Consider the following 20,774-nt stretch of genomic DNA (forward strand, 5'->3'; position numbering starts at 1 on the left):
TAACTCCTATCATGCTCAGACCCTCACTACCATCACTCTGAGACGATCACTCCCCTCATTCTAATCCCTTTACTCCTATCACTCTCAGACCCTCACTCCCATCCCTCTCAGACCCTCACTCCCATTACTCTCAGACCCTCACTCCCATCACTCTCATCCCCTCATTCCCATCCCTCTCAGACCCTCACTCCCATCACTCTAATCCCCTCTTTCCCATCATTCTAATCCCCACACGCCCATCACTCTCATCCCCTCACTCCCATCACTCTGATCCCCTCACTCCCATCACTCTAATCCCCTCACTCTAATCCCCTCACTCCCTCATTCTCAGACCCTCACTCTCATCACTCTCAGACCTTCACTCCCATCACTCTCAGACCCTCACTCCCATCACTCTCAGACCCTCACTCCCATCACTCTCAGACCCTCACTCCCATCACTCTCAGACCCTCACTCCCATCACTCTCAGACCCTCACTCTCGGACCCTCACTCCTATCACTCTCAGACCCTCACCCCCATCACTCTAATCCCCTCACTTCCATGACTCTGAGACCCTCACTTTCATCACTGTCAGACCCTCAATCCCATCACTGTCAGCCCCTCACACTCAGACCCTCACTCCCATCACTCTCGGACCCTCACTCCTATCACTCTCAGACCCTCACTCCCATCACTCTCAGACCCTCACTCCCAATACTCTCGGACCCTCACTCCTATCACTCTCAGACCCTCACTCCCATCACTCTCAGACCCTCACTCCCATCACTCTCAGACCCTCACTCCTATCACTCTCAGACCCTCACTCCCATCACTCTCAGACCCTCACTCCCATCACTCTCAGACCCTCACTCTCGGACCCTCACTCCTATCACTCTCAGACCCTCACTCCCATCACTCTCAGACCCTCACTCCTATCACTCTCAGACCCTCACTCCTATCACTCTCAGTCCCTCACTCTCATCACTGTCAGACCCTCAATCCCATCACTCTCAGCCCCTCACTCCCATCACTCAGACCCTCACTGCCATCACTCTCAGACCTTCACTTCCATCACTCTTAGACCCTCACTCCCATCACTCTCAGACCCTCACTCCCATCACTCTCAGACCCTCACTCTCGGACCCTCACTCCTATCACTCTCAGACCCTCACTCCCATCACTCTCAGACCCTCACTCCTATCACTCTCAGACCCTCACTCCTATCACTCTCAGACCCTCACTCTCATCACTGTCAGACCCTCAATCCCATCACTCTCAGCCCCTCACTCCCATCACTCAGACCCTCACTGCCATCACTCTCAGACCCTCACTCCCATCACTCTCAGACCCTCACTCCCATCACTCTCGGACCCTCACTCCTATCACTCTCAGACCCTCACTCCCATCACTCTCAGACCCTCACTCCTATCACTCTCAGACCCTCACCCCCATCACTCTAATCCCCTCACTTCCATGACTCTGAGACCCTCACTTTCATCACTGTCAGACCCTCAATCCCATCACTGTCAGCCCCTCACACTCAGACCCTCACTCCCATCACTCTCGGACCCTCACTCCTATCACTCTCAGACCCTCACTCCCATCACTCTCAGACCCTCACTCCCAATACTCTCGGACCCTCACTCCTATCACTCTCAGACCCTCACTCCCATCACTCTCAGACCCTCACTCCCATCACTCTCGGACCCTCACTCCTATCACTCTCAGACCCTCACTCCCATCACTCTCAGACCCTCACTCCCATCACTCTCAGACCCTCACTCTCGGACCCTCACTCCTATCACTCTCAGACCCTCACTCCCATCACTCTCAGACCCTCACTCCTATCACTCTCAGACCCTCACTCCTATCACTCTCAGACCCTCACTCTCATCACTGTCAGACCCTCAATCCCATCACTCTCAGCCCCTCACTCCCATCACTCAGACCCTCACTGCCATCACTCTCAGACCTTCACTTCCATCACTCTTAGACCCTCACTCCCATCACTCTCAGACCCTCACTCCCATCACTCTCAGACCCTCACTCTCGGACCCTCACTCCTATCACTCTCAGACCCTCACTCCCATCACTCTCAGACCCTCACTCCTATCACTCTCAGACCCTCACTCCTATCACTCTCAGACCCTCACTCTCATCACTGTCAGACCCTCAATCCCATCACTCTCAGCCCCTCGCTCCCATCACTCAGACCCTCACTGCCATCACTCTCAGACCCTCACTCCCATCACTCTCAGACCCTCACTCCCATCACTCTCGGACCCTCACTCCTATCACTCTCAGACCCTCACTCCCATCACTCTCAGACCCTCACTCCTATCACTCTCAGACCCTCACTCTCATCACTGTCAGACCCTCAATCCCATCACTCTCAGCCCCTCACTCCCATCACTCAGACCCTCACTGCCATCACTCTCAGACCCTCACTTCTATCACTCTCAGACCCTCACTCCCATCACTCTCAGACCCTCACTCTGATCCCCTCACTGACTCTTTCTGCCCCTCCCCAGTGTGGATATGGTGAGGCTGACCTGGGCTTGGCTGGCCCGGGGTAAATGGCCCAGTCAGACCGCAGATGGAGTCGGTTGAACAGGCGGGGGAAGCCTGGAGGCAGTGCCCGTCAATCAGAGCGGGGCACTCAGCCTCTGCTCCCGGGGCCGCTGCTGGTTAAACTCTGTCCCCTTCCAGCGCGAGGGGCTGCAGCCTGCAAGTGTAGGCAACCCCCCCCCCCCCCCCCCCCCCCCGGGCCGGCATCCTGCACCATCCACCCAGCCAGAAATAACCCTGTGTGTGGAGCAGCGGGAAGCAGCTTCAAGCCCAGCTCCGAGTCCCTGAACTCAATCGGAGCTGCTGCTGGAGTCTGGGCTGCTCTGGGATCTGCCGGCACTGACCCGGATCTGTGATGGAGTCTGGCGGGGGGGGATAGAGTCTCGGTGTAAATTTACACCCACTCCCCCCACAAACTCCCGTCCCCACAAAGGGGCAGAGCACGAGTTGGGCTGCTTCCAATCTCCAGCGAGGATTGAGAGTGTGAAACAACCCCCCCACCCGGAGCTGCAGCCATGTCCCCCCGTCAGTTTCCAGCTGATTTGGGAATCTCCTGGTTGCCGAAATTGACCTGAGAATCTCCAGGAGAGAGAGAGGCAGGGAGGGACAGGGCGGGAGGGGCTGCTCCCTACTCCACACTGCCGCTAGCCATGGGTTACTGTGGCAGGAAAACTAAAACTTTGGTCTCCACTTGTGTAATCCTGAGCGGAGTGAGCAACCTCCTCTGCCTCATCTATGTCGGCTGGGTTACCAACTACCAGGGCACTGGCTCCATCAAAGTGCAGCCGCCGTTACCTGAACTTAAACTGGAGGAGGACAAGAAGGAGAACGTGAGGCTGAGGGAGAGGTTGGATCGGCTAGAGAACGTTGTGAACCAACACTTACAAGGTAAGAAGATTCGGCTCCATCAACCCCAGAGTCTGTGGACCCAACCTCCTCCACCCCCCCCCCCCCCCCCCCGTCCCACTCTCCTACCCCTATGTTTAGGTTAAATGTCAATATGGCTCTGACCTTGTTTCACAATTGTAATACTCTGTTGCTTTACATAAAGGTCCCCAGGCACTCCGTAAAGACACAGGTTGTGTTCTTAATCCTGGAATAGGTTAATGCCCCATCAGTCTGTCCCCCCAATGCCCCATCATGTCTGTCCTCCCAATGCCCCATCAGTCTGTCCCCCCAATGCCCCATCAGTCTGTCCTCCCAATGCCCCATCAGTCTGTCCCCCCAATGCCCCATCAATCTGTCCCCCCAATGCCTCATCAGTCTGTTCCCCCAATGCCTCATCAGTCTGTTCCCCCAATGCCCCATTAGTCTGTTCCCCCAATGCCCCATCAGTCTGTCCTCCCAATGCCCCATCAGTCTGTTGCCCCAATGCCCCATCAGTCTGTCCTCCCAATGCCCCATCAGTCTGTCCTCCCAATGCCCCATCAGTCTGTCCTCCCAATGCCCCATCAGTCTGTTGCCCCAATGCCCCATCAGTCTGTCCTCCCAATGCCCCATCAATCTGTCCCCCCAATGCCCCATCAGTCTGTCCTCCCAATGCCCCATCAGTCTGTCCTCCCAATGCCCCATCAGTCTGTCCTCCCAATGCCCCATCAGTCTGTCCTCCCAATGCCCCATCAGTCTGTCATCCCAATGCCCCATCAGTCTGTCCTCCCAATGCCCCATCAGTCTGTCACCTCAATGCCCCAAAAGTCTGTCACCCCAATGCCCCATCAGTCTGTCCTGCCAATGCCCCATCAGTCTGTCCCCCAATACCCCATCAGTCTGTCCACCCAATGCCCCATCAGTCTGTCCTCCTAATGCCCCATCAGTCTGTCCCCCAAATGCCCCATCAGTCTGTCCCCCAAATGCCCCATCAGTCTGTCACCTCAATGCCCCATCAGTCTGTCCTGCCAATGCCCCATCAGTCTGTCACCCCAATGCCCCATCTGTCTATTCCCCCAATGCCCCATCAGTCTGTTCCCCCAATGCCCCATCAGTCTGTCCTCCCAATGCCCCATCAGTCTGTTCCCCCAATGCCCCATCAGTCTGTTCTCCCAATGCCCCATCAGTCTGTCACCCCAATGCCCCATCAGTCTATTCCCCCAATGCCCCATCAGTCTATTCCCCCAATGCCCCATCAGTCTGTCCTCCCAATGCCCCATCAGTCTGTTCCCCCAATGCCCCATCAGTCTGTTCCCCCAATGCCCCATCAGTCTGTCCTCCCAATGCCCCATCAGTCTGTCCCCCAAATGCCCCATCAGTCTGTCCCCCAAATGCCCCATCAGTCTGTCCCCCAACGCCCCATCAGTCTGTCACCCCAATGCCCCATCAGTCTGTTCCCCCAATGCCCCATCAATCTGTCCTCCCAATGCCCCATCAGTCTGTTCCCCCAATGCCCCATCAGTCTGTTGCCCCAATGCCCCATCAGTCTGTCCCCCCAATGCCCCATCAATCTGTCCTCCCATTGCCCCATCAGTCTGTTCCCTCAATGCGCCATCAGTCTGTCCTCCCAATGCGCCATCAGTCTGTTCCCCCAATGCCACATCAGGCAGTCACCCCAATGCCCCACCAGTCTGTCCTCCCAATGCCCCATCAGTCTGTTCCCCCAATGCCCCATCAGTCTGTCCCCCAATGTCCCATCAGTCTGTCCCCAAATGTCCCATCAGTCTATTCCCCCAATGCCCCACCAGTCTGTTCCCCCAATGCCCCATCAGTCTGTTCCCCCCAATGCCCCATCAGTCTGTTCCCCCCAATGCCCCATCAGTCTGTTCCCCCCAATGCCCCATCAGTCTGTCCTCCCAATGCCCCATCAGTCTGTCCCTCCAATGCCCCATTAGTCTGTTCCGCCAATGCCCCATCAGTCTGTCCCCCCAATGCCCCATCAGTCTGTCCCCCCAATGCCCCATCAATCTGTCCCCCCAATGCCCCATCAGTCTGTTCCCCCAATGCCCCATCAGTCTGTCACCCCAATGCCCCAACAGTCTGTCACCCCAATGCCCCATCAACCTGTCCTCCCAATGCCCCATCAGTCTGTCACCTCAATGCCCCAACAGTCTGTCACCTCAATGCCCCATCAGTCTGTCCTGCCAATGCCCCATCAGTCTGTCCTCCCAATGCCCCATCAGTCTGTTCCCCCAATGCCCCATCAGTCTGTTCCCCCAATGCCCCATCAGTCTGTCCTCCTAATGCCCCATCAGTCTGTCACCTCAATGCCCCAACAGTCTGTCACCCCAATGCCCCATCAGTCTGTCCTGCCAATGCCCCATCAGTCTGTCCCCCAATACCCCATCAGTCTGTCCACCCAATGCCCCATCAGTCTGTCCTCCTAATACCCCATCAGTCTGTCCTCCTAATGCCCCATCAGTCTGTCCTCCTAATGCCCCATCAGTCTGTCCTCCTAATGCCCCATCAGTCTGTCCCCCAATACCCCATCAGTCTGTCCACCCAATGCCCCATCAGTCTGTCCTCCTAATACCCCATCAGTCTGTCCTCCTAATGCCCCATCAGTCTGTCCTCCTAATGCCCCATCAGTCTGTCCTCCCAATACCCCATCAGTCTGTCCTCCTAATGCCCCATCAGTCTGTCCCCCAATGCCCCATCAGTCTGTCCCCCAATGCCCCATCAGTCTGTCACCCCAATGCCCCATCAGTCTGTCCTCCCAATGCCCCATCAGTCTGTCACCCCAATGCCCCATCAGTCTGTCACCCCAATGCCCCATCAGTCTATTCCCCCAATGCCCCATCAGACTGTCACCCCAATGCCCCATCAGTCTGTCCTCCCAATGCCCCATCAGTCTGTTCCCCCAATGCCCCATCAGTCTGTCACCCCAATGCCCCATCAGTCTGTCCTCCCAATGCCCCATCAGTCTGTTCCCCCAATGCCCCATCAGTCTATTCCCCCAATGCCCCATCAGTCTGTTCCCTCAATGCCCCATCAGTCTGTTCCCCCAATGTCCCATCAGGCAGTCACCCCAATGCCCCATCAGTCTGTTCCCCCAATGCCCCATCAGTCTGTTCCCCCAATGCCCCATCAGTCTGTTCCCCCAATGTCCCATCAGTCTGTCCTCCCAATGCTCCATCAATCTGTCACCCCAATGCCCCATCAATCTGTCCCCCCAATGCCCCATCAATCTGTCCCCCCAATGCCCCATCAATCTGTCCCCCCAATGCCCCATCAATCTGTCCCCCCAATGCCCCATCAATCTGTCCCCCCAATGCCCCATCAGTCTGTTCCCCCAATGCCCATCAGTCTGTCACCCCAATGCCCCATCAGTCTGTCCTCCCAATGCCCCATCAGTCTGTCCTCCCAATGCCCCATCAGTCTGTCCCCCAATGCCCCATCAGACTGTCCCCCCAATGCCCCATCAGTCTGTCCTCCCAATGCCCCATCAACTTGCCCCTCTCATGCCTAAGGTCCCATTCTTAGGTGATCCAGTCAGTAGGTAAATGAAATATGTGAGTTGGTTGTTCCTCCAGAGCAGCCTTTTGATAACATCTCCTGGATGCATTGGGGAACAATTAAGGCAAAGCAGTATGCTGACCCCTTTGCTCCCCTTCCTCAGCTCCTCGGCATTTTTTGTTATCCAATGTTGACATCAGTCGAAATAACGGTCCCACGCGGGTGATGAGTTATAAATCACTCTGATGAAGAACATTGGGTTGTTTCTTTTAAGGCAGAATTGATAAAGTCCGGCACAGACTGAAATTTGATAATGAATGAATGACCTTGGGAATATCGCCCAAGGCAGAAAGTGTGATTGTAGCCCAGGGACGGTTCCAAATGGCTGTCTAAATCACCCCAGGATGGAGGATATAGAATCCCATAGGATAGAATTAAACACAAAACCAATTCTTCATAAACAGGGTTACACACTACATCTGTTTGAGTGCACTGGGCGAACTAATAATAAACAGCATCTGAACTCTGAGTAAATGGGCTTGGAGTTTGAAAACTGATCACAATATCGATTTAACTGGAGAAGATAAAGGTATTACAGCGGTGAAAAGTCCATTGATGATGTAGCAGAGAATGATTAACGTTGTTAAGTAGATTCACTATATATTATTTATCCCAGACATTTCATCTTGCAGGTGTCTGGTTGTTGAGGGCCTCAGTATAGACTGGAAGAAGCCTCAGAGGTTTAGAGGTTGCAGACCACTCTCGCTGTTTGGGTATGCAATGTTGGCTGATACAAGGGTTTTAATCAGTTTTTATTGCTGTCAGACATGGCTCAATATGTAAGAAATAGGAGCTGGGCTGGGCCTTATGGCCCCTTGAGCTGGTTCCGTCTTTCAGTATAGAGTCCAAAACTATGAACAGCACTCCATGTGTGGTCTCAACAGAGCCCTGACAATTGTAGCAACATTTCTTCATTCTTATACTCCAATCCCCTGTGTAATAAAGGCTAGCATGCCATTTGTCTTCCTAATTGCTTGTTCTACCTGCATGCTAATTTTGTTAGTCCTTGTACAAATACACCCAAGCCTCTCTGAACATCAACATTTACAAATTTCACAAACGGTTAATGTCTCATCTTAAAAATGGCATCTTTGACAGTGGAGCACTCCCTCAGTACTGCGCTGGAGTGGCAGGCTGGATTTTACGCTCACATTTCTGGAGTGGGACGTCAACCATCTTACTGAGTTCTACTCAGAATTTCTCATGTGTTTCATCACCTCTCACACAGGCACATCTACAAAGACCCAGGAAAAAGTTATGAATGAATTATTATTTTTTAAGCTTTTCCACACATGCTGTTGTTACTATACTGTTCATTTGCTCTGCACAGTGTATTCTGGGTGAATTCGTATGAAAGTGTCGTAGGCTGGCATGGAGAATATCAGTGGCCATTGAGAATAGGTGCAAGGGCATAATTGTTGGTGCCTGGAATGAGGTTGAAAATCCTAGAATTGGGTCCCTCTCACTATTTTTAAAGTCGGCATAATCTCCCGATTCCACTTTCATGGACAAAATTTAGATGTTTCCTTTTACTGCCTGTCATGTTCAGTATGTTTGTGTCATAGGGCTGAACTTTCTTACCCTCAGGGTGAGAATCTCAATTAACTAATTACAGAAGCAAAGATTTTAGTGAGTTTAAAAATAAAATAGTTTATATATCGCACACTTGCCCTGGAATTTAAAACATGATGACTCACTCAGCTGCCTCACAGACACATTTATACATAAGCAAAGACTAGATACAGATGAAGGAAAATCAAAAAGTTTGAACTGATAATTATCATTGTCTCTTTCATTGCAGTCCTGTAGTTTCTTGGATTAACTTGATGCTTTGGTTGGAGTGACGCTTTTGTAAAGTAGAGAATTTTTAGTAAGATGCGAGGCGACTTGTAGTCAAATTTCCAGGAGGTTGGTTGAAGTTGGAACCAGTTTTGGGGGAGGTGGTGGGAAACAGTCCTCCCACTTTCAAGGTATTGCGGTTTATTATCTTGACTGTTTGGATGACTGGTGTCGGTGGAATTCAGTCTATAGAACAGGATCTGATATTTTTAAAAGCAACGAGAAGGTATGGCTGTCTCATCATGTGACTTGCACAAATTTAAACTCCTTTTCCAAAAATACGTGAGTGGTTAGGTCAAATATACATCCTGTATCGTGGATGTCACAATCATCAGAATTTGAGACAGCCTGTAGCCTTTGTATTTGAAAGGCCATTCAATTAATAACGCTCTTTTGAATTTGTTTCAAGAAAAGCACTGAGCCAGCATCAGTCTGGAAGGTTCTTTTTGTTTTATCTTGAAACAGGTGATCCTCAGGTGGCCAGTGTTTTGTAGCCTTTTGTGGTCGTTTTATAAAATTATAAAAATCAGTCTGAAGTACAGACATGCAAAAATCCGGCCCATATTTTCTGCCTCCTTTGCTGACGCAGGAAGTGAATCCCACAGCCTCACGCCGATCTGTGTGAAGAGGTTTCTCCCGCCCACTGGCCATTGTTCAAAGTGTCTTACATTTCAGCTTGTATCATTGCCTTGTTAGTTGCATGTTAATTGTATTGAATTGTATGCAGAAAGTAAGCATTAACAGGGGATTCGCTTGCTCTCCTATAGATAGGAACACATTGAAACTGTGCTTCATAGAAACAGAAGATGCTGGAAATAGTCAACAGGTGCGCAGCATCTGGAGAGGGAGAAACTGAACTCTGTGGGCAGAATTTTATCTGTGGCACAGCTTTTTAAAAAGAATAATTCATGGGCATTGCTATCTTGGCTAACATTTATCATCCATCCCGGCCTGATCGCCCATGACTGAGTGACTTGCTAGGCCATGTCAGGGACAGTTAAGAGTCAACCACATTGCTGTGGATCTGGTGTCACATGTAAGCCAAACCAGGGGAACACAGCAGATTTCCTTCCGGAAAGGAAATTAGTGAACCCGGTAGATTTCTACAACAATCGGCAATCATTTCATGGCCATCATTAGACTTTTAATTCCAGATTATTTTTATTGAACTCAAATTCACCTTCTGCTGTGATGGGATTCAAACCCAGGCCGCCAGAGCATTACCTTGGGTCTCTGGATAACTACTCCAGTGACGATACCAACTACGTCATCACTGTTCCCAACGGCGACACAGAAACTGCGTGCCACTTCTGCTCTCTTGCTTATTGCTGGTCCCCACGCGATTAAAATTCTAATTTGAAATGTACCAGATCGCACAGCGGGAAAGTTGCTCAGAGGTCAAACCCACCATGAGCTGACAATGCAGCAAGTACGGGTGAGTTTTAAAAGAGCCTGCTGGTGAAACAGGGGGCGCGATTCTCCGACCCCCTCGCCGGGCGATTCCTGCCACACCGCCCTGGCACCCGCACGCGATTCTCCCATCCCCCCCCAAAACGGCGTGCCGTGTTTCAGACAGGCCGCTCGGAGAATCGGCGCTCGCCGTTTCTAACAGGCGAGCGGCGATTCTCCGGCCCGAATGGGCCGAGCGGCCTGCCCAATCCGACGGGTTCACGCCGGCGCCAACCACACCTGGTCACTGCCAGCCTCAACAGCGCGTGAACGCTGCGTGTGCAGCCTGTGGTGGGGGAGGAGGGAGGATCGAGCACCAGGGGTTGCTCAGTAGGGGTCTGGCCCGCGATCGGTGCCCACCGATTGGCAGGCCGGCGTCTCTACAGGATGCACTCTTTTTCCTCCGCCGCCCCGCAAGATCAATCCTCCATGTCTTGCAGGGTGCCCGCGGGGAGGCCGGCAACCGCGCATGCACGGGTTGGCACCAGCCAACCTGCGCATGCGCGGGTGATGTCATTTAAGCGCCGCTGGCCGCGTCATTTATGCGGCGCCGCTTTGATGCGGCGCCAAGGCCCGGCGTGCGAAATTGACGCGGCGCCGCTCCTAGCCCCCTGGGGGTGGGAGAATAGGGGGTGAGGAGCGGCCTCCGCACCGGAGTGAAACACTTCGGTTTTCACTTCGGCGTCGGCACTTAGTCTCCCTTTGGGAGAATTGCGCCCAGGGTTTCTTCATCATGGCCACAACTTTGTTGCCCAACTCCATTTCAATTAACATAAGGCTTATTGAGAACACAAAGCTGGCAAGGCTGTTATCAAATGTAAATTTCACTTATTAATATCTCACATTATATTTGCTTCACTGCATGATTCATCATTTGTTTATTGACTAGTTTAGTCAGAAATGTACTGGCATGTCTCAAGATTGACATGCATCATGGGTACTGGGAGATGAGGGACATTTCCTTCTTATGTGTTAGGATACCAGACCAGACCCCAATTTTTGTTGGGGTACCAGACGAGAAACCCCAAACAACTTGAAATTTGTGAAACTGTGGAGAAAGGATAATTCACCCCAGGTGCGATTACTGTAACTAATTAGTATCTTTTATGTTAAAACAAACTTTAATTTAAATATAGATTAACCACATTAACATCAAAGAAATAGATTTACAATTACGGGAGTACTGTGGTCAGCACTGCTGCTTCACAGCACCAGGGTCCCAGGTTCGATTTCCAGCTTGGGTCACCGCACCGTCTGTGCGGAGTTTGCATGTTCTCCCCCGTGTCTGCGTCGGTTTCCTCCGAGTGCTCTGGTTTCCTCCCACAAGTCCCGAAAGACGTGCTATTAGGTGAATTGAACATTCTGAATTCTCCTACCATGTATCGGAACAGGCGCCGGAGTATGGTGACTCGGGGATTTTCACAGTTACTTCATTGCAGCGTTAATGTAAGTCTACTTGTGACAATAAAGATTATTATATTATAGATAATGTGGTATTTCTCTGCACTGTGAGCACCGGGAAACACCCTGGTAAATGTGCTCGCCACAGGACTTTGTTGCAATTTGGTTAGATCAGACCCAACATTTCTGCCACAAAATATAATATGTAACAATTTCTTACATTCATCACACGTGAAGAAACAATGAGACTTGACATGCCACCAATATACTTATCTCTGCATCTCAACAAATTCAGTCACCCCATGTGCCATGTTTCCTGTTCTTACAGACTCCATAAAATACCCCCCATTTCTCTCTCACCACAGATACTGCCAGATCTGCTGAGTATTTCAAGGACTTCTGTTTTTACGTTAGATTTATGCAATAAGAACAGAACATAGGAACTAGGAGCAGGAGTAGGCCATCTGGCCCCTCGAGCCTGCTCCGCCGTTCAATGAGATCATGGCTGATCTTTTGTGGACTCAGCTCCACTTTCCGGCCCGAACACCGTAACCCTTAATCCCTTTATTCTTCAAAAAACTATCTATCTTTATCTTAAAAACATTTATGAAGGAGCCTCAACTGCTTCACTGGGCAAGGAATTCCATAGATTCACACCCCCTTGGGTGAAAAAGTTCCTTCTAAATTCAGTCCTAAATCTACTTCTCCTTATTTTGAGGCTATGTCCCCTAGTTCTGCTGTCACCCACCAGTGGAAACAACCTGCCCGCATCTATCCTATCTATTCCCTTCATAATTTTATATGTTTCGATAAGATCCTCCCGCATCCTTCTAAATTCCAACAAGTACAGTTACAGTCTACTTAACCTCTCCTCGTAATCCAGCCCCTTCAGCTCTGGGATTAACCTAGTGAATCTCCTCTGCGCCAGTATGTCCTTTCTCAGATAAGGATACTCCAGGTGTGGCCTCACTAACAAATTATACAATTGCAGCACAACCTCCCTAGTCTTAAACTCCATCTCTCTAGCAATGAAGGACAAAACTCCATTTGACTTCTTAATCACCTGTTGCACCTGTAAACCAATTTTTGCGACTCGTGCACTAGCACACCCAGGTCTCTCTGCACAGCAGCATGTTTTAATATTTTATCATTTAAATAATAATCCCTTTTGCTGTTATTCGAACCAAAATGGATAACCTCACATTTGTATTCCATCTGCCAGACCCTAGCCCATTCACTTAACCTATCCAAATCCCTCTGCAGACTTCTGGCATCCTCTGCACTTTTTGCTGTACCACTCATCTTAGTGTCGTCTGCAAACCTGGACACATTGCACTTGGTCCTCAACTCCAAATCATCTATGTAAATTGTGAACAATTGTGGGCCCAACACTGATCCCTGAGGGACACCACTAGCTACTGATTGCCAACCAGAGAAACACCCATTAATCCCCACTCTTTGCTTTCTATTAATTAACCAATCCTCTATTCATGCGACTACTTTACCCTTAATGCCATCCATCTTTATATTATGCAGCAACCTTTTGTAAAAGCTTTCTGGAAATCCAGAGATACCACATCCATTGGCTCCCCGTTATCTACCGCACTGGTTATGTCCTCAAAAAATTCCTCAAAATTAGTTAGGCATGATTTGCCCTTTATGAACCCATGCTGCGTCTGCCCAATGGGGCAATTTCCATCCTGATGCCTCGCTATTTCTTCCTTGATGATAGATTCCAGCATTTTCCCTACTACCGAAGTTAGGCTCACTGGCCTATAATTACCCGCTTTCTGCCAAGCTCCTTTTTTAAACAGTGGTGTCACGTTTGCTAATTTCCAATCCGCCGGGACCACCCCAGAGTCTAGTGAATTTTGGTAAATTATCACTAGTGCATTTGCAATTTCCCTAGCCATCTCTTTTAGCACTCTGGGATGCATTCCATCAGGGCCAGGAGACTTGTCCAGCTTTAGCCCCATTAGCTTGCCCATCACCACCTCCTTAGTGATAAAAATCATCTCAAGATCCTCACCTGTCATAGCCTCATTTCCATCAGTCACCGGCATGTTATTTGTGTCTTCCACTGTGAAGACCGACCCAAAAAACCTGTTCAGTTCCTCAGCCATTTCCTCATCTCCCATTATTAAATCTCCCTTCTCATCCTCTAAAGGACCAATATTTACCTGAGCCACTCTTTCTTATTTTATATATTTGTAGAAATTTTTACAATCTGTTTTTATATTCTGAGCAAGTTTACTCTCATAATCTATCTTAGTCTTCTTTATAGCTTTTTTAGTAGCTTTCTGTTGCCCCCTAAAGATTTCACAGTCCTCTAGTCTCCCACTAATCTTTGCACTTTGTATGCTTTTTCTTTCAATTTGATACTCTCCCTTATTTCCTTAGATATCCACGGTTGATTTTCCCTCTTTCTACCGTCCTTCCTTTTTGTTGGTATAAACGTTTGCTGAGCACTGTGAAAATTCGCATGGAAGGTTCTCCATTGTTCCTCAACTGTTTCCCCATAAAGTCTTTGTTCCCAGTCTACCTTATCTAGCTCTTCTCTCATCCCATTGTAATCTCCTTTGTTTAAGCACAAAACACTAGTGTTTGATTTTACCTTCTCACCCTCCATCTGTATTTTAAATTCCACCATATTGTGCTCGCTCCTTCCGAGAGGATCCCTAACTATGAGATCATGAATCAATCCTGTCTCATTACACAGGACCAGATCTTGGACCGCTGGTTCCCTCGTAGGTTCAATGAGGGAGGATTAATTCATGATCTTATAGTGAAAGCGCCCCAAGGAAGCAAAAACCATAATATTTTGAGGGTGAGAAGAATAGATCCAAGACTAGTATTTTAAACTTAAATAGGGGCAATTATGAAGCAGAACTAGCTAAAGTGAACTGGCAAATGAGGTTGAGGGATCTGTCAATAGAGATGTTGTGGTGGACAATTCGAAAGATATTTCATAATACTCAAAATGGATACATTCCAAGGAGCAGATTCACCATCTGTGGCTAAGTTAAAAAAATTAAAGGCAGTATCAAACTTAAAGAAAAAACATATAATCACGCAAATATGGGTGACAGGTGCGAAGATTGAATCCATAAAATCCCTACAGTGCAAAAGGAGGCCATTTGGCTCATCGAATCAGCACTGACCCGCCAAAAGAGTACTCTACCTGGGCCCACTCCCCCACCCTATCCTCATAACCCCGTGTATTGATCATGGCCAATCCACCTAACCTGGACAGAACATCAAAAAACAGCAAAGACGGAAATGAAATGAAAAATGAAAATCGCTTATTGTCACAAGTAGACTTCAAATGAAGTTACTGTGAAAAGCCCCTAGTCCCCACATTCCGGTGCCTGTTCAGGGAGGCTGGTACAGGAATTGAACCCGCGCTCCTGGCCTGCCTTGGTCTGCTTTAAAAGCCAGCTATTTAGTCCTGTGCTAAATCAGCCCTGTAATGACTAAGAAAATTGATAAGTCAGGAAAAATTAGAGTACAAAAGGGAGCTAGCTAGAAATGGGAGGCTACACTAAGAGTTTCTATTGCTATTTAAAAGGAAGAGTTGACAAAGTGAGTGTTGGTCCCATAGAAAGCGAATCTGAGAAATGAATAAGAGAGGGTAAGGAGGTGGCAGATGATTTGAATAAGTATTTTGCATCGGTCATCACTATAGAGGATACACGTAATATTTTGCAAATAGCTGTAAATCAGAAATTGGAAGGGAAGGAGGAACTCAGGAAAATCACCAGAAAAGTGTCAGCAAATTGTTGGAGCTGTGAGCTGGCAAATCCTCAGGTCCTAATAGACTTCATCCTCGGGTCTTAAAATAAGTAGATCGTAAGATAGTTTCTTGAAAAATATTTTTATTAAGGCATGTATAATTTTAACAATTTTCAAGAGGAAAAGCAACAAAGTAAATAGCACCCACCCAAACAACAATCAAACCCAGCCAACATAGCTTACATACACAATTCCCCAATGCCCCTTACCTACTAATTGATTCCCACCTCAACCAACCCCCATGCCTCCCTCCCTCCCTCCCTCCTTTTACCCCCCCCACCCCCCCCCCACCCCCCACCGACAGCTTAATTTTCTCCAAAGAAGTCGATAAACGGCTGCCATCTCCGGGTGAACCCTCGTATCGCTCCCCTCAGGGTGAACTTGATCTTCTCAAGCCTGAGAAAGCCGGCCATGTCACTAACCCATACCCCCGATTTTGGGGGCTCCGAGCCCCTCCACGCTAATAAGATTTGTCTCCGGGCTACCAGGGAGGCAAAGGCCAAAACATCAGCCTCTCTCGCCCCTGGACACCCGGGTCTTCCAACACATCAAAAATCACCACCTCTGGATTCGGAACCACCCGTACCTTCAGTGCCTTTTTAAAAAAATTCAGAGTACCCAATTATTTATTTCCAATTAAGGGTCAATTTAGCGTGGCCAATCCACCTAACCTGCACATCTTTGGGTTGTGGGGGTGAGACCCACGCAGACATGGGGAGAATGTGCAAACTCCGCACGGACAGTGACCCAGGGCCGGGATCCGAACACCTTCAATACCTTTGACATGACATCGACAAATCCCTGTCAAAATCCCCTAAGCCTTGGACATGCCCAAAACATATGGACATGATTTGCGGGCCCACCCGCACACTGCCTGCATCTGTCCTCCACCCCTTCAAAGAACCTCCTCATTCGGGCCACAGTCAAATGCGCGGTCGTGAGATAGTTGATACGTTGGTTTTAATTTTCCAAAATTCCCTAGATTCGGGGAAGGTTCCAGTAGGTTGGAAAATAACAAATGTAACTCCTTTATTCAAAAAGGGAGGGAGACAGAAAGCAGGAAACTACAGGCCAGTTAGCCATTCATCGGTCATAGGGAAAATGTTAGAAGCTGTTATTAAGTATGTTATGATAGGGTACTTAAAAAAATTCAAGACAATCAAGCAGATTCAACATGGTTTTGTGAAAGGGAATTCATGTTTAACTGATTGGAGGTCTTTGAAGGACGTACATGTACTGTAGATAAAGGACAACCAGTGGATGCACTGTATTTGGATTTCCAGAAGGCATTTGGTTAGGTGCCACATCAAAGGTTATTGTGGAAAACAGAAGTTCATGGTGTAGAGGATACCATATTGGCATGGATAGAAGATTGGCTAGCTAACTGTTGGCATAAATGGGTGTTTTTCTAGTTGGCAGGATGTGAGGAGTGGTGTGCCACAGGGATTAGTGCTCGAGCCTCAACTTTTTACAATATATATAAATGACTTGGATGAAGGAATTGAAGGAATGGTTGTTATATTTGCTGATGACACAAAGATAGGTTGGAAAGTAAGTTGTGGCGAGAACATAAGGAGGCTACTAAGGGTCTTAGATAGGTTATGCGAGTGGGCAAAGGCCTAGAAAATGGCGTATAATGTGGCAAATATGAAATGGTTCATTTTGGCAGGAAGCATATTGTCTAAATGGTGAGAGATTGCAGAGCTGAGGTGCTGAGGGATCTGGGTGTCCTTGTGCATGAATCACAAAAGGCTATTATGCAGGTACAGTAATGGGAAGCACGGTGGCGCAATGGTAGCACTGCAGTCTCACAGCGCCGAGGTCCCAGGTTCGATCCCGGCACTGGGTCACTGTCCGTGTGGAGTTTGCACATTCTTCCCGTGTTTGCGTGGGTTTCACCCGCACAATCCAAAGATGTGCAGCGTAGGTGGATTGAACATGCTAAATTGCCCCTTAATTAGAAACAAATTAATAGGGTACTCTAAAAAATTTTTTAAATGCAGGTACAGTAAGTAATTAGGAAAGCTAACGGAATGTTATTTATTGTGAGAGGAATTGAATATAAAAGTAGGGTGGGGTTATACAGGACACAGGGCGGCACGGCAGGGTAGCAGAGGGCGGCACTAGCATAGTGGTGTGGTGAATGTACATGTAATTCACACTGTATAGTATTGCGTTCACACTATATAGCATTGTGTCCTGGTGGGCTCTGTCTGTGAGCCGTTGCATGGCTCTGCCCACAGGGGGAGATGAGGAGCTTGTACAGGGCTCCACCCTCGGCTCCGCCCATGACCCCTCCAACTACCGGAAGTATAGAGTGCTGCAGCCTTGTGAGTCTGCCCTCAGTTCTTCTGGTCGCAGGCAGGCTCAGTTGTAAGTCTATTAAAACCACAGTTTACTTCCTATCGAGTCTCGAGTAAATTGATGGTCACATCAAGTGGTTAGCACAGTTTCTTCACAGCTCCAGGGTCCCAGGTTCGATTCCCGGCTTGGGTCACTGTTTACATGTTCTCCCAGTGTCTGCGTGGGTTTCCTCCGGGTGCTCCGGTGTCCTCCCACAGTCCAAAGATGTGCAGGTTAGGTGGATTGGCCGTGCTAAATTGCCCTTCGTGTCCAAGATGTTAGATGGGGTTACTGGGTTATGGGGATAGGGTGGAGGTATGGGCTTAGATAGGGTGATCTTCCCATGGCCCTGTGCAGACTTGATGGGCCAAATGGCTTCCTTCTGCACTGTAAATTCTATGATTTATGGAAAGACCAGTTTGGTAGTGAGACTTCGAAGTTCCCTTCCTCAATAGACAGTGGGAGCAAAGTTTAGAATATTTTAAAGGCAGACCTAGATAGATTCTTGCTTAAAAAAAAGTTATTGAAGGTAGGCAGGAAGTTATATTAGATCAGCCATCATCTAACTGATTGGTGCAGCAGGTTCGAGGGCTGAGAGGCCTACACCTGCTCCTAATGTGAGGTTATCCGTTTTCAAATGTGAGGTTATCCATTTTCAAATGTGAGGTTATCCATTTTCAAATGTGAGGTTATCCATTTTAGTAGAAATAACAGCAAAAGGGATTATTATTTAAATGATAAAATATTAAAGCATGCTGCTGTGCAGAAGGACCTGGGTGTCCTAGTGCATAAATGGCAAAAAGTTGGTTTACAGGTGCAACAGGTGATTAAGAAGGCGAATGGAGTTTTGTCCTTCATTGCTAGAGGAATGGAGTTTAAGACTAGGGAGGTTATACTGCAAATGCATTTTTTTCTTCCTTTACTGTCACAAGTAGGCTTACATTAACACTGCAATGAAGTTACTGTGAAAAGCCCCTGGTCACAACATTCTGGCGCCTGTTCGGGTACACAGAGGGAGAATTCAGAATTCTCAGCTGGTTCGAGAATTGAACCCGTGCTTCTGCCCTTGTTCTGCTCACAAACCAGCTGTCTAGCCCACTGAGTATAAGGGGTGGGATTCTCTGATCCTGAGGCTAAGTGTTGACGCCGTCGTCACCGCCGTTGCGTTTCTCGATGGCGTCAACATGGCCTCAGGAGCAGTGATTCTGACCCCTACAGGGGGCCCGCATGGCACTGGAGTGACCCACGGCACTCCAGCTGCCGATCCCCGGTGTCATATGGGCGCCGCAGGTCAGCGCATGCGCAATGGGGCTGGTGCCAACGCATGCATGTGTAGTGGGAGCGGCGCGATTGCCGCGTATGCACACTGGCTCCCTTCTCCTACGCTGGCCCTGACGCAACATGGTGTAGGGCTACAGGGGTCGGCGCGCAGCAAAAGAAGCCCCCAGCCCGAGAGGGTGGCTCACCGATTGGTAGGCCCCGATCGCGGGCCAGGCCATAGCGGAGGGCCCACCCCCCTGGGTTCAGGCCCCCTCCCCCACCACCAGGCCGCCCCCGGATGCATCCATGCCGAGGTCCTGCCGGGTAAGAGCAGGTGTGAATGGCGCCAGCGGGACTCGGTTTTATTTGCGTGGCTGCTCGGCCCATCCCGGGCGGAGAACCGCGTAGAGCGGCCCCCGACTGGCGCCGTGCCAGCACCAATGGCACCGATTCTCTGCTCTCCGGAGAATCGCCGGACCGGCATTGGGGCAGTGTGGCACGATTCGCGCCCGTCCCAGCGGTTCTCTGGCCCGGCCCCGGGTTGAGATAATCCCACCCAAGGTGTTAGTGAGGCCACACCTGGAGTATTGTGTTCAGTTTTGGTCTCCTTACCTGAGAAAGGACATACTGGCGCTGGAGGGTGTGCTGAGGAGATTCACTAGGTTAATCCCAGAGCTGAAGGGGTTGGATTATGAGGAGAGGTTGAGTAGACTGGGACTGTACTCGTTGGAATTTAGAAGGATAGAACATAGAACATAGAACAGTACAGCACAGAACAGGCCCTTCGGCCCTCGATGTTGTGCCGAGCAATGATCATCCTACTCAAACCCACGTATCCAACCTATACCCATAACCCAACAACCCTCCCCCCTTAACCTTACTTTTAAGGACACTACGGGCAATTTAGCATGGCCAATCCACCTAACCCGCACATCTTTGGACTGTGGGAGGAAACCGGAGCGACCGGAGGAAACCCACGCACACACGGGGAGGACGTGCAGACTCCGCACAGACAGTGACCCAGCCTGGAACCGAACCTGGGACCCTGGAGCTGTGAAGCATTTATGCTAACCACCATGCTACCGTGCTGCCCTACATCGGGATGTGGGAGGATCTTATAGAAACATATAAAATTATGAAGGGAATAGATAGGATAGATTTGGGCAGGTTGGTTCCACCGGTGGGTGAAAGCAGAACTAGGGGGCATAGCCTCAAAATAAAGGGAAGTAGATTTAGGACTGGGTTTAGAAGAAATGTCTTCACCCAAAGGGTTTTGAATCTATGGAATTCCCTGCCCAGTGAAGCAGATGAGGCTCCTTCATTAAGTGTTTTCAAGATAAAGATGGATAGTTTTTAAAATAAATTTAATGTACCCAATTCATTTTTTCCAATTAAGGGGCAATTTAGCGTGGCCAATCCACCTAACCTGCACATCTTTTGGTTGTGGGGGTTAAACCCACGCAGACATGGGGAGAATGTGCAAACTCCACACGGACAGTGACCCAGGGCCGGGATCCGAACTCGGGTCCTCACCGCCGCAGTCCCAGTGCTAACCACTGCGCCCCATGCCGCCCCCAAGATAGAGTTTTTTGAAGAATAAAGGAATAAAGGATTATGGTGTTCGGGCGGGAAAGTGGAGCTGAGTCCACAAAAGATCAGCCATGATCTCATTGAATGGCGGAGCAGGCTCGAGGGGCCA

General features: G+C 49.4%; 1 protein-coding gene across 2 annotated transcripts in view; it reads left to right on the plus strand.

The window, feature by feature from the left end:
- The first annotated feature begins 2,775 nt into the window (after positions 1–2,775).
- The window catches only part of LOC119971809 (polypeptide N-acetylgalactosaminyltransferase 18-like), a 400,070-nt gene continuing 382,071 nt past the window's right edge, over positions 2,776–20,774 (plus strand). The window contains exon 1 of one of the 2 annotated variants that reach the window (XM_038807980.1): positions 2,776–3,436. In XM_038807980.1, coding sequence (XP_038663908.1) covers positions 3,199–3,436 — 238 coding nt within the window. In that variant the 5' untranslated portion in view covers positions 2,776–3,198. The remainder of the gene's footprint in view (positions 3,437–20,774) is intronic. The other variant, XM_038807981.1, reaches the window with a different exon arrangement.

The sequence above is a fragment of the Scyliorhinus canicula genome, chromosome 9 (genome assembly GCF_902713615.1).
Source record: "Scyliorhinus canicula chromosome 9, sScyCan1.1, whole genome shotgun sequence".
Classification (NCBI taxonomy): Eukaryota; Metazoa; Chordata; class Chondrichthyes; order Carcharhiniformes; family Scyliorhinidae; genus Scyliorhinus; species Scyliorhinus canicula.